Below are 14,312 nucleotides of genomic sequence, written 5' to 3'. Positions count from 1 at the left end.
AGAAAAAAAGAAACAACTTGAAAACCATGTGTCATTTTCCTTCTATGTTACAAAGCAGGCACTGTTTTGTAACATAGATCTGAGCTGAATGAGGAACTACATGACACTTTACCAGATCTCTATCAACAGTTCTGACTTTGTTTTGTGAGATTCAGTTGGTGGTATGAGAAGAAAGCACATTTGTTTAATTTCCCGTCATCAAGTTTACATCTAAAACATGACAGACTTACATATGAGTCTATGAGTGAATAAATCTTAACAGAATGCTTCTTATTTTTAATTTTATTTTTGTTAATGACCACATGAAAACGAGCGATCCCAGCTAAAGGTGCAGTTTCAGACTTTGGTGACCTTCTTCAGCGTCAGACTGAGATCAGCATGTGGTTGAAGTCCCTGCAGGAGTCCCTGAAGCTGGAACACACAATGCATGAGAGTTCTTGAATTTAAACCATCACCTGATTGCATGTGTTTTTTATTTGATTTTATTTTTATAAAGACGATTAATAGTTTACCGTCTTTACGACTTGTTCGAGCATGGTTTTATTCAGCTCCTGGTGGGATTCGATGGTCGCCTGAAAGAATACCAGCACTGCAACAGAAACACAACAAGCAGGATTTTAAGAGAAGGCTTCCTGTTTGTGTTGGATTCACAATAAAATCACGGTCACCACTGTCTGCTGAGTTCGCAGAAGGAAGGACCGCTGCTGACCCAGTAGGAGCGTCTGTCACATCCAGGGTTGGAGAAAAGGACAGTCAGAAGACACAGACATTCACTTCAGTTTGGTAAACTGCTATGTAATATGACATTTCCACTGATTGTAAACAGGTGTGCTCACCTGTCTGCGCGGCACCTGAGGCCAAACAGCCGATTAACAGGAGCAGAAGCAACATGCTGAGGTCTGAATCCAGTCAAAAGGAAATGGATCCTTCTGGTGCTGCTGAGAGTCTGGCTAGGATTTGGTCTATTCAAGGACACTGCGCCTTTACAACAGGGTGTGTCTCATAAGTAACAAAGAAGAACTTCCATGAAGCTTCATCACAATGAGTGCGATGTGTTTTACAGAATTATGTAAAGGAAAATGAGAGTTGTATTTAACACCAAGTGTTAAATATTTGGTAGATTTTATGTAAATGCAGTATTACGTAAAATCTACTTTTCTGAGCTTTACATGTTTTATAATGTCATTCCTTCATCAAAAAAAAAAAATACCTGGACTGTTTCTTTGATTCTTTCATTCATGTTTGAGAAGCCCTTTGATCTCCCGTGGCAACCATTCAGCTATGAAAACGCCTAGGTGGAACTAGCTCCACCTTCGAGATGAAGCTCCTCCTCAGAGATGCAGTTTCCAAGTATTTTAGCTGCTGCCTCACAGAGCGCCATCCCCAACTCAGCTCCTTCAGACTAGCCAGAAGCAATTAGCAATTAGCTTCTGGCTAGTCTGGTGGAACTGCGCATCTGCTGAGCTCATTGTACGAGCTACTTCTCAGTGCAGCGCTGAGATCAAACCAATCAGTGGGTGGGATTAGGGCTGCTTCAATTCTTAATCATGGAAGGGTGAGAATAACTTTAATAAGTTCTTACAATTTGTTTCCTATAACTTTTGTTCAGCTACTCTGGCATCTATATCTCTAGTTTGGTCTCAAATATCTGTAATAAGTTCACAAGAGAGCTCACCACGGTCCTGCGTGGCCACAGATTTCAGACAAGATCAACATTAGCCCCGCCCACCAGCTAACACCGGCTAATGCTCTCCTGTTTGTAGAGTTTGTAGTAAACGAATTGCAGTGAATAAATGATGTCACTGAAGTTATTTATGCACTTTCTAGCCTTTAGCACCTTAACATAAAAACATTAAAAAAAAGATTCAACTTTTTACTTTTATTGGTGCATCTTCGTGTTCAATAGATAATCACAACTCAGAAAACCACAGCAACCTAAACTGGGCAAAACATATTACATATTTATGAACAATCCACAAAACTTCACATCTGTAAGGAATGAAAAATCAATGTAAAACCAACATTTTTGATTTTACAAAATCAGCTACGGCTTCTTCGTCTTTTTGCAGGAGTTGCTGTCACTGCTGCTTGGAGAGCTGGGACTTGTAGGAGAAGTGATACTAGGATAGGCAGCACTCAGATCCAGGTCCAGGTTCACCGTTTTTACCCAAGGAGACACAGACAAAGATTTTGAACGGCTGCTGCTAGATGACGACACAGAAGACCTGGAAAGCATCAGGAAGACACAAAAATTGTGAAATTTTCTGGGTCTGTTTGTAGATTTCTGCAGTTTCATTTTTGCCCAGGTTATCTATGGATTGGCAACAACAGTGAGGTTTTCTCATATTGTGGATAAGAAATAATCAAAAATCTAACACCAACTTGTGTGCCTAATTCCTGTTTTTCAAATTCAAGTTGCTTGTTGCATGATGTAAACTATTAAAGACGCCAATTTTCCTAAATAGAGCAACAGTTCTCCCATCTGAAAGCAAACTGAACGCCTATTTATGTCACACATTTACAACACAAACCACAGATGTAAAGTGTGACCTGGAAGTCAGGGAGCTTTGAGCACTGGTCATCTTGAGGCTACCCTGGCTGCTGAGTGTGGAGACTGGAGGTGGAAGCTGCAGATTGGCCTGAAAGAAAAAGAAGAGAGGAGCAGTAAAATTTAATGATACTAGATTCCTGAATCATGCTAAATAACGTCAAAACCTTCTGAAAGCATTCCTCCAGAATAGGTCTGAGATCAGGATCCTCCTGCATGGCCTTATTCAACATATTGTTGATAGATTTGTTGAACTGCTTTAACTCTCTCAGTTTGATGTCTTGCTCCTCAAGAGTTTCACTGCTGGTGCTTTGTGCTGAGCGAATCTCTCTGGTCAGTTTGATGAACTAAAAAAACAAACAGTTGGACAAACACAAACAATAATATATGATAAACCTCAGAAATGTGACTCATGCAAACATTTCAAAATCTAACCAAGACTTTAACAGGATAATTTGAGGTCAAAGTTCAAATAAAATTTTAATATGAAGTTGTGCTGGATTATTTATTTAGATATCCTTTGAATACATATCCAGCTCTTCTCTTATCTATTATCTCTTTGTATTTTATAATTTGTATTTTGCTTTGTTTTGATCTATCTATCTATCTATCTATCTATCTATCTATCTATCTATCTATCTATCTATCTATCTATCTATCTATCTATCTATCTATCTATCTATCTATCTATCTATCTATCTATCTATCTATCTATCTATCTATCTATCTATCTATCTATCTATCTATCTATCTATCTATCTATCTATCTATCTATCTATCTATCTATCGATCGATCGATAGATTGCTATAGATATCTATCGATCAATACATCAATAGATAGACTGCCTGTACAGATAGATGTAAAAAGTGTTTATCAAAGTGTCACAACTTCTTCTCCAACCTGACTCTTGACTCTGCCAATTCTCTCCTGTGCAGAAGCTGCTTCTTTGTTCAGATTACCAATAAGACCCTGCATGTGATGTATCTTTTCCTTCTCCACCTTCTCTTCTAGCATGAGGCTCTCCCAGGTGTTGTTCATGCCCTGCAAATGGAGGCCAGTACAAAGACACACACATAAACAGACTCACACACACACATATACACAAAAGGCACAAAGGCTTTCACCCAGACAGAGATTCACACCAGACGGGTGTGATATGAGTCCCAGAGCTGGGTTATTGTAGTCATGAAAGTCTCATTTGGATTTTGAATTACAGTAACAATTATTTCCACATGCAGGAAATGAGAACCACAAATAAGAATAACATGGATAACAGCACCTCTATTCCACAATTTAGAATAGACATCACAGTGATTCTGTTTGTCAGATTAAAAGTTCCTTTTGAAGATAACAACCTCTGAGCAGCTATTTCATTAAACACACATTTCTGTTTTTAAAAATAGGTTTGTTTTGGTCTCATGTAATATTCTAATTTTAAGCGTTGTGTTTTTATTAGTTGTAAGCAGAAAATCATCATCATAAACAGAAATAGAGGTGCTAAAACATCAGTATTTGTCTAATTAGTTTATATGACAAGATAAATGTGATGCATAAGCGACATCCGCAAACAGCAACAGTGGACAAGTGGGGGGAAATTTCTGCTTCAAAAGTCAATCTGGAAAACAACGACTGTTGTGTTCAAGTTGTGCTAAAACGAATTAGCCAATCAGCAAAGCTATTCAAGCTTAGAATAGCATCTCAATGCTAAACAGTCAGCGTACAGAGTTCAAACTTCTAAAATATTTTTTTAAATAAGTCACATGAATGATCAGGGCTTCCTGAAACACTTGAAAGTTGAATGGATTCCATCCTTCAAAAACTGTTGTTATTGTTGAGCTCATATGTCTGTTTATTCAATATTTTAGCAGCAAAAAGGCATTTTCAATTGAAAATAAAATGGTTTTTGATTAAAATGTGATTAATTAATTACAGACCTGCAATTAACTCCATTAAAAATTTGAATCAAGTCAATCAGGTTACCACTAATCAGGTTAATATAGATTATTGTCTCTCCACCCCAACCCCCTTTTTTTTTATAAATCGCACATTGTAATAAGCAATATTTAGCTGTTGTTCAGTTTATGTTAACATTTTTGATTACCAGTTTCTGACATGCACTTGCTTTTTGCCTAAACCGTATAGAGAATCAGCCGACTTGTTTTTCACAGAACCTGAATTTCCTGGTGGAGCTCTCGAATTTGCTGCTTCTTAAACTTCAGCGTATTCTCGGCGGACTTCAGCTCTTCCTCCAGCTGCACCTTTTCCTGGTACTCTTCACCTTAAACAAACATAATCAGTGTTGGTTTTGACCAAAACTTAAGGTTATTACAGCAATCCCGCAACTTTCACAAGCACAAGAGCTGCGTTTCCGCTTCCAGAATTTCCCGCCAGACGTACTGAATTTCTTCACTTTGCTGAGGCTGGTGCTGTAATCAGAGCAGCGACCAGAGAACAACTGGATGGTGTTCTTCAGAGCCTCGGTTTCAAGCTCCATCCTATGGATTTGCGCCTTCATTTCTTCTGACTTCCGTCTGAGTTCCTCCTTGTCCAGCGAGGCCTGGTGGAGAAAACACGCAGCACAATTCAAGACGTTTTTGGTGTGCAGGGAGGACAACAGGCTCCGTACGTGTGAAAGGCGTCTCACCTTAGTGATGTAGTAAATCTGGGACTTCTCGCCCTCAGAGCCCGCCAGTGAACTTTCCATGATCTCAAAGCGGTTCTTCACCATTTCGACTTTGGATAATTCTTCATTTAATTCCATGCTGGAACAGAATAAGAGGACAAATTAACCTAACATGTCATTTATGTAAACTTTTAATGTAAAATAAACGATTAAAATAACAGCAGCAATGAGTGATATGGTCTTAAAATTTTACTGTTATATTTTGTGGTATTGTGGTGATAAGGAAAATGATGATTATTATTTATTCTTTTGGTAACTGCCTGGCACTGCATTTATACAGCACTCAGCTTCTATGCGCCTCAAATCTGGAACAAACTTACAGAAAACTGCAAAACAGCCAAAACACTAAATTCCTTTGACTCAAGAAACATGTTTAGAGTTACTTTTGACCCATAATAAATGTTACATTGACCAACATATTTGATGTTTATTGATGATTTTTAACAATGGCACTTGACAAAATGTAATGTTTGATGAATGTGTTGATTATGTTTTTATGTTTTCAAGATTATGAGCTGCCTTGTTGCTGAAATGTGCTATACAAATACACTCGATTGACTGATTTATTGATTGACAGCGCTATTCCCATTTTTAAACAGGCTTCTTACTTTAAAAAGTGTGATTAATATCACTAAGCTGCTCACTGTGACTGCATTTAATCATATTTTCAAATTGAATATTTATTGATGCTCTCGTGAACAATGGAGAAATTAGAAAAAAAAATTTTGATCATACTGTCAGTTTTGTTCTTTTTCAATAACTGAAATTTATCAGGACAACGTTAAATCAAATTCTTATCATGCTTAGACCTTTTTTCACGATAAATGATAAATGATAAATGATAAATGATAAACGATAAACGATACAATAAATGTAGAGTATATAGAGAACAGGTTTTCTTACCTCAGTTTCTGCCTGTCCTGCTCGGTAATCTTGAGCTGATGTCTGAGCATTTCGGAGTAAACGTGAATCTCTTCCTCCCGCTCTTTCATGGCTTTCTCCAGCTCTAACTTTCTCATCTCCCATGACGTCATGCTGTCCGCGTCTTTATAGATGATATCCCTGATGCGCTTCACCTCTGTCTTCAAAAGGTTGTTGTTCACTAAGCCATCCTGATGGAAAATACACAAATAACTTATGTTTCATGATCATTTTCTCCCCCCAATAGCCACACTATGCACTTTTTTTTTGCCACTAAGAAAAAGAAGCCAGTTTGCTTTTCCAGACTGCAGACATTCCTGCAATCCTGTCTTTAGTTCAAAACAAAAACTTCTCAAATAATTCCTTTTATGATCCTACATGAGGAGATATAATGATCCTAGTAAAGTACAATTAATGTATGGATTGAATTCAATATGACTCAATATTTTCATGCTTTGGACTCATCTAAGACATTTACTTCATTGTGCTCTCATAACTTCACCCATTTTTACGCAAAAATGAACACACACACCACAAAAGTATTTAGATTTCCTTCATGTTAAAACCACAAATTTTTAACGCATCGTCTGAGATTTGACCTGACAGATTAACACAAAGCAGAACATAAATGTAAAGTCGAAGAAATTGATTGTTTGACACATTTAATTAATTTAAATTAATTAAACATCTTCCAGAGCAGAAGATGTTTGGCATAAAGTAGTTTCTCTCAATAGCTGTGCTTTCTTTTCATTTTAATTTAATAGTAAGTAGGACTATAAATATCCAGTACCTTTTTTTTTTTTTTACCAAAAAATAATTAGAGCAATTTAATACTTGTATTAAATTTTGTATTTGGTTAACAGATGTTTTTGTTGAAAAAATGTTCTCACTTTTGTTTCTTGGAATAAGCTTTCTAGATCAAATAAACTGAAAAGAAAAACTGACTTAAAAACTTAAGAATCTGCCCACCTTTTATTAAGACAAAATAAATTTCCTCTTTGTTTCTTTAAAATATCGCTTGCTTAATTTATTACTGAGCAGATTAAAAAAAGGCACAACAAAATGATTTAGCATAAGTTAGAAAAATAATATGACCAGTGAATACTTTCAACTTTGGGATTCTGGACCAAAATGTTTGGAAGCTACTGGTGTAACTTAAGAACTTCTAGTTCTTACTGTATGTAACTTCTAGTAACTTCTAGTTCTTACTTATTTAAGCCAGCCAAAAACTATTCCTGAGTTAGTTTCCCCTGGTTCATTGTTCCCTCTTTAGATGCATAACATTTAACGGTATCTGGAATGGCACGCCACTCACCTGCTTCTTCAGTTTGAGCTTCTTCAACTCCTTTTCTTTGTTGACACAAAGCACCAACAGGCAGTCAACCTGCTCAGTCAGGTCTTTCTTCTGAGTCTCTAACTTCTCCATCTCTTTCTTCGCACAGCGGATGTCGATCTGCCAGAGACACACACTCGCCATATGTAAAATGTAATAACTCCACTGGAACTTTAAAGGCAAATCTTTGCGGAAGTGCTTTTCAGACAGACCTCACATTCACTGAGTGCATTCTTGAGTATTTTGGCTGTCTCCTTCTTGTCTTCCAGATTGGCGGTCAGCTCATTAACCTTCACCTCCAGCATCTCGCTTTCATCGGTGCGAATGGCACCTGACAGCTGAGCTACTTTCCTCTGAAGCATCAGTATCTTTGCCTCCTACCCAGAGCAGAGCAGAGAACGAAATCAAAATACAAAGTAGAAAAAGCCGAACAGTTTGAGTGCAGGGTGCTATATTTGTGCATATGATTTTTTTTGTCAACATGCCTGATTGTTGCTGATCATCTGCTGTCTGATGAGTGTGTTCTCCATCTTAGTGAGCTGGCTCAGCAAGTTGGTGATGGTGAACTTATTCTTGGACGTCAAGGCTATTAGATTCTTCTCCTTCGTTTTGGCACTTTGGAAATTTTGTTTCTGGCGGAACAGCTCCTCCATGAGGTCATGCTGCTGAGCTTCCAGCATCTGTAGGAGGGAAGGAAGGAAGGAATTAGACTGACTGAGTGAATCTTTTTCATACATAAAGACGAATATAGACTAAAAAAAAGAAAAAAAACACTTCAAATTAAAATATTTTTTGGATTAATGTGCTAATTTGGTTTTAGGTTAAAATAAAGTAAAAGTCAATAAATATATCTGGACACAGACAAGCTGAGAATAAAGTTGTTTTTTTGTTTGTTTTAAGAAAGAAGCAGATAAGAGCAGCAAGTGGTCGATGTCCCAGTGGCACACCTTCATGTCCTGTTCTGCCTCCAGCAGGATCTGCTCCATGTGAGCGGCTCTCTCCTCCTCACTCAGAGCGCCCTCTGTCACAGTCCTCAGCTTCTCCTGCAGCGCAGCATTGTAGGCCTCACTCTCTAGTAACCTACAACACAAATATGCACACACACACACACACACACACACACACACTGCAGTAACATGCAGTAACATGCGGGGTCTTAGATTCACAGATGCCTCCTCATATCTCACTGACTTCTCGTTGTTGATGTCCATCTCCATCTTCATCCTGGCGATTTGGGATGTAACAGACTTCATATCACCCCTGTTTTGATTCAGCGTAGTCTTGTAACTATCAAGCTGCAGGATAAAGAAGTCTTTAAAAAAAATTTCAAATCACGAATGACAAAAGCAAACATGAGCGGCGTGTGCTTTGAGAAACTGACCTCGACCTGCATCCTGGCCAGGTTTTCCTGGTGTTTCTTCAGTTCCTGCCGTAGGATGGCCTTCTGCATCCTTGCCGTGGCGATGTTCCTCTGCAGCTCTCTGTTGTTGTTCCTCTCCGTGTCCAGCTTGTGCTTCATTTCTGCAACACAGGTATTCTTTTCCCTGGTTTTCTGCCTGCCCTGAGCGATTTTCTGTAATGAAAAGAAAAAAACAATAAGCTTTTGTTGCAAAAGTCCCATTTGGTGTAGAAATACAGTTAAGTTAAGCCAGCTGTAGAAGTCTTACAAGTGAGCATTGCTCCATGTCTGAGTCGAGTTGCTTTTTCTGCTTGATGGTGTTTTCACACAGGTGGAAGAGGTGCTGGATCTCAGCGCGAGCTTGCTGTATATTCTCTATGGTCTTATCCAACGCTAGCTGCACGGACAGAATATTCAGAATAATAGAGAACTACAAAGAAGGCCTCCAAATTAGCAATGAAACTATTAATCGTTTTAATCGCGATGAATCGATTACTGAAATAATCGTCAAATAACTTAGTAATCGATTAATGGTTAACTGCAATATGCAGGCTCAAAGAAAGGCCATTTGCTGAAAGAACACTACAAAAGCACAAAATCTTATCATGCATTTGTGGTCTGGTTCTTGGACAATTTTCTCAGTACACTTGAAATAAGACAAGAGTAACTTATAAGTAACTTTTCAGCAAGATATATATATATATATATATATATATATATATATATATATATATATATATATATATATATATATATATATATATATATATATATATATATATATATATTCCTGTTTAAAAAGGAATTTAATTATTTATTTGCATCTTTTATTGCATGTTGCCATTAAAAGCTAAGGTGGTTAAATGAAAATATGCATATTGACAATTAAAAAAAAAAAACTGGTAATTTTTAAAACGATTAAGCAATCTAATCAATAGAGCGTTGGATAAGATCGAATCCGAAAACCATCATCAGTTGTACCCCTACTCTGAATGCAGACTAATTTCCGCTATACAAAAAATAAAAATAAAAAAAGACACAAGGACCACAAAGTAAATGGAACACTGAAACAAATGTCAGATCAATATTTTCCATACCAAACTAATACATTCAGTAACATGAGCAGTGTGATTGCTGTGTGTTCTTACGTTACCTGAGCAGACCTAGTCTCTGTTAGCTCTTTGTCAAGTGCTTTGCGCTTTTCTTTGACCTCCAAAGTCTTCTTCTCTATATTCAGAAAGAGTGACTAAATGAGACACACAGATGTTTGTTAGCTGAGGAGGCACATGGATGACGCCAAAGCTGCAAGTGTTGCTAAACAACCTTGATCTTATGCTCGTCCATTTGGGTGTATTTCATGATGACCATTAAGTCGTCGTCCTTTTTAGCCGCCTCCACTAACAGGTTCTCCATGGTCTGTTGGTCCAGGTCCATCTGAAGCCGCAGCTCCTCCAGAGTCTGCGTTGCCTTTAGCTGGCTGTTCTGAAGACACAGAAAGAAGAATCATTTAGCTGCTGTATTGGTTTCTCTTCTTCAAGTCATGCAGTGTTCAGACCTCTATCCTGTCCATCTTCTCGTATGAAGACTTGATCTCTTTGTTGGCCTGAGCTGTCAGCTGACTGTAGCGGTCCTGCTCTCTCTCTGCCAGGGTCTTCAGATGCTTCGTCACCTCAAGCTCTTTTTCGTTTGCCTTCAACAGAGTCTGTACGCAGTCAAACAGACAATATGATAACACAACTTGGCTTTCTAAAACACCACGCAATGGACAGACACTGACCCACAGTCAGACAGTGTCACTGTCTGACACTAAGACTGAACTTTCTACCAAAGTTCAGTATGAGTGTCATGAGAAATGGTAAATGATTTGTGTGGGTCACTTTTGACCCACACAAAGTGACGCATATATCCTGTGCAATTCAACAGAAAAATACACCAAAGACTAGGACTTAACTGCTGTAAGATTTTAATGCATAAGAAATTGTAACATAATTATTCCCTTTCTGGTACAGCTGCATTTCTGACGCATAAACATCAGCTATGGATGACAAAGCCACTTCTCTTGACTCACAGGGGGTTAATTCTTGCTTCCAAAAGTGATCTGATGGGAGGCTGGAAAAATTGATGGTTGTGTTCTAGTTGTGCTGAAAGCAGTTAGCCTATCAGCGAAACTATTCAAGCCTAACGTAGCATCTCAACGCTAAACACGTAGCAGCAGCGCAGACGTCCCCGATGCTAAAGTCAGCGTCCACATTCTACATTTCTAAAGAAGATCCATCAATGATCAGCGGATCCTGAAACACTTGAAAGCTAAACGGGGAGGGCAGCACTTTGCACCAAGCTGATGGTTGAATAACCTGAATAACAGATTAAAGAAAATAAATATCTTTGTTGTTGGAGCTCTTTTTAATTGAATTGATAATTGCCATGTATGCCCCTTCTAGAACACACCTACAGCTCCTTTGGTGTTGCTGGCATCCTCTCTGACCAGTTGAGCCTCGTCTTTTCATCAGTGTTGGAGAAAAGTTTGATTTTTGTAAAGTTTCTGTTTTCTTATATTTTCCACAACGTTTGGCTCTGGTATTCAGTGTCATCATGTATATCCAGCATAATTCTGACAGAAATGTTTCAGGATTTTCCTGATTGTAAATCGACTTGCAACTTCTGTGCAATCGATAGTGTAAGCTACGGGAGGCTACGTCCTACAAGCATGTCTCTACTTCAGTTTAATCAGAATAGAAATAACAATAGGTAGGAACTCAAGAAGACTAAAAGCTGAATCTGTAAGTTTACTTATGTGCAATTGGGTCAATGCATGAATTCATTCTAAAGTGAAATTGTACATAATGTAATAATGGAAACATTTCCATTATTTATGCTGTTTTAAGTCACAATCACCTGATACTTCAACATTGGCATGTACTTTTAAAAGCCAGTGTATGTGGTACATTTATAACATAAGGTTAGTTCCAACACACTCACCTCAGTGTTAACCAGCTGTTGTGTACTCCTCTGGAGGCTTTCATTAATAAGATGCTGTCGATCTTTAATTTCCTTAATTTCATTCCCATGTTGCAGAACCTCCATCTCAGCTTTATAAACCTGTTGTCGACAAAACCATAGAAATCAGAAACTGAAACTACAACCTCAGTGTTAAAGGGATGAACATGGTGAATGACAATAAACAGGTAGACTGTAGACTTCAGTTGATGCTCAATTAGTATAGGGTCCAAACGGTGACAGAAAAACACATGCCATGCCATTACACCACCAGCAGCATACTGAACTGTTGATGCAAGGATGAAGGGAAACAGTTTTCTAATGCTGAAATTCAAACTTAATTATTCTTGCTGAATTAAGTTCAGCCTGTTTTACTTTAGTATCTATTGGACCCAGAAAAGTGTGTTTTTCACCACCATCTCCTCACCTTACCTCCAGCACAAACCTGAGAGGAGTACTGAAGCTTTTATTTTGAAATATTCAGTAGGCTTCATTTTAAAGGGCCTCACTAATCCCACAACCGGTCATACAAAAATAGTAATCACCTGCTGTGAAAAATGTGAAGGCTTTTATTTTGGAGGGTATGTGATGCTCTTATTTTGACAGTCCAATGTGGTTGTCAGTTAAGGGGTATCAAGTTTCATGAGTCATATAGTTCTTACTTTCTTTGATCTTCTACCATCTTCTTGTCAAAACTCCACCCTAACTCACACTCTAACGGAGCGTCAGTTAGTGTCAGTTATACTCTGCGTTTCTGCAGTTGTAACCGATAAATATAACTGATAAATGTGTCAAACAGCTGTCCCTGTGTATTTCTATGGCAGGCCCCAATTAGAGTTAATGCTCCATTAAGTTAACAAAAGACAACAAGAAAATGCCTGAGAAACAACTTCCTAAAATAAACAAAATATCCTTCAAATTAAACAAGAAAGAAAAACACATTAAATGTAAATTACATTGTTTGGCAAGATAAGAGTTTACTTCTACTTCTCAAATAACTGATAAATTAGCTCTCAAACGTTTGCTGCTTTTAAACGCTATAATATTTCACTCTGAAGACCTGTTTTTCTACAGTTCTACTTTTAATACTCATATTTAGCCACCGGACAGATATCTATACTTAGCTTAAGCTTATAATACATTTGAGTAAAATATATGCTGCGCGTACAAGGGTAGATCGAGGGAGTTTTAACTGTCCGTGACTGCCTTACCTCCTCCAGCAGAGCTCTGTTGGCATCGTTCAGTTCAGGAAGAGCAAAGGTATAATCCCAGCCAATTTCATATAATATTTTGTCTAAATCAGAGTTATTAAACTGATTAAAATCAGAGCCAGCCATTTTTTCTGTCCTGCTTGACAGCGAAGACTTCCGAAACGTCCTGAAACAACAGGGAAGCAGTTTCTGTCCTTTACACTGTTAGGAGTCTCCCGTGGCAACCGCACGCGCTTACATCACCAGAAGAGGGCTGCGCGCGATCAGAAACGATGAGCCCAACGTCGTGCTGCGTTTCCTCTGTAGATAAAAAAAAAGTGCCACAAAGTAATGTTTTAATTCATAATCAAATTTGTACTTCAATATGTCTGTAATTGCTTACAAATTAATACTTACATTAGGTCATATTGTTGAGGGAAAATGACGTAACTACAAATAATTAAATAATACAATTCTTAAGTCTGGTCTGTAAATATTAACCATAACTGAAAGTGATAGATTTTATAACAAGTCAAATTATGTTATTAAAACCGACAATATAATGGCTAAATAAACGAGAGAAACTGCCTATTTTGTGTGACTTCAACAAGAAATATAACAGGTTATAATCCAAAAAGGTGACACAATCACCTAAATGCATCCTTTACAAGTTAACAATAAAAATACACCTTTTTTGGTAAATGCATAGATTAAACTGATTTTTTAAGTGGCACGACTACCCCTCAGTTAAAAATGAAACTGGAAACTTAAATTAAGTACGTTCCAAAATTTGCAACAATGATCATAAAATGACCATGTGTTCCATAATTAAAAATGAAAACATAAGTATTACACTGTTTGTAAATAGGAAACGTAATTTAACAAATACATATAAAATTGCATTATTACTGTAGTTTTATTACTGTGTGCAGCAGCACATGATGCACTGCAGCAGAGATATAAACTAAATATGGCTTTAATTTTATATGATTTTCACATAACCTTGTGTTCTTAAATGATTTTTTTGAATAAGCCTTTAAATACTGGCAAATGAAAAATTATGAAATACATGCAACAACATGATTGTTTCAAATTCATTTGAGCCATTTAAAAAAATAGCAAAAGTTCAACAATGTATCATGTTGGGCACTCAGTGTTCACAAGGGACTATTTTTTATTAAAGAATCGAATATAATGTCTGTCCATAGGTATGTCACAAATGTGAGATTCAAAAATGTTT

At 37.4% G+C, this 14,312-nt stretch overlaps 1 protein-coding gene and 1 long non-coding RNA gene across 2 annotated transcripts; both read right to left on the bottom strand.

The window, feature by feature from the left end:
* Positions 1–264: 264 nt before the first annotated feature.
* LOC148154836 (uncharacterized) lies at positions 265–1,703 on the bottom strand. The gene is made up of 3 exons (XR_015765892.1): positions 669–1,703; positions 513–589; positions 265–411 (listed from the first exon to the last, which is right to left on the bottom strand). It is a non-coding gene; the product is annotated as an uncharacterized LOC148154836 (long non-coding RNA).
* Positions 1,704–1,864: 161 nt separating this feature from the next.
* Positions 1,865–13,323, bottom strand: ccdc39 (coiled-coil domain 39 molecular ruler complex subunit). Its single transcript, XM_014991717.2, has 20 exons — positions 13,094–13,323; positions 11,865–11,984; positions 10,441–10,587; positions 10,209–10,367; positions 10,039–10,131; positions 9,154–9,282; positions 8,868–9,059; positions 8,678–8,781; positions 8,434–8,566; positions 7,972–8,166; positions 7,699–7,863; positions 7,469–7,606; positions 6,136–6,344; positions 5,194–5,311; positions 4,947–5,106; positions 4,721–4,827; positions 3,450–3,590; positions 2,716–2,895; positions 2,551–2,639; positions 1,865–2,225 (listed from the first exon to the last, which is right to left on the bottom strand). Exons 1-20 carry the CDS (start codon positions 13,217–13,219, stop codon positions 2,045–2,047), a joined length of 2,886 nt encoding a protein of 961 aa, XP_014847203.2. The 5' UTR covers positions 13,220–13,323; the 3' UTR covers positions 1,865–2,044.
* Between the last annotated feature and the right edge of the window lie 989 nt (positions 13,324–14,312).

Source organism: Poecilia mexicana, unplaced genomic scaffold (genome assembly GCF_051168715.1).
Source record: "Poecilia mexicana isolate PSO_F unplaced genomic scaffold, ASM5116871v1 scaffold_17, whole genome shotgun sequence".
NCBI lineage: Eukaryota > Metazoa > Chordata > Actinopteri > Cyprinodontiformes > Poeciliidae > Poecilia > Poecilia mexicana.
Note: the sequence above shows the minus strand (reverse complement) of the source record. Positions and strands in the feature narration are given on the sequence as shown.

Excerpts from the sequence above, each read along its gene's own strand:
- ccdc39 (XM_014991717.2), bottom strand. The coding sequence starts at position 13,219 with ATGGCTGGCTCTGATTTTAATCAGTTTAATAACTCTGATTTAGACAAA. Across the intron at positions 8,167-8,433 it reads AGGCAGAACAGGACATGAAG|ATGCTGGAAGCTCAGCAGCA; the intron begins GTGTGCCACTGG and ends TCCCTCCTACAG. Across the intron at positions 2,640-2,715 it reads TGGAGGAATGCTTTCAGAAG|GCCAATCTGCAGCTTCCACC; the intron begins GTTTTGACGTTA and ends TTTTTCTTTCAG.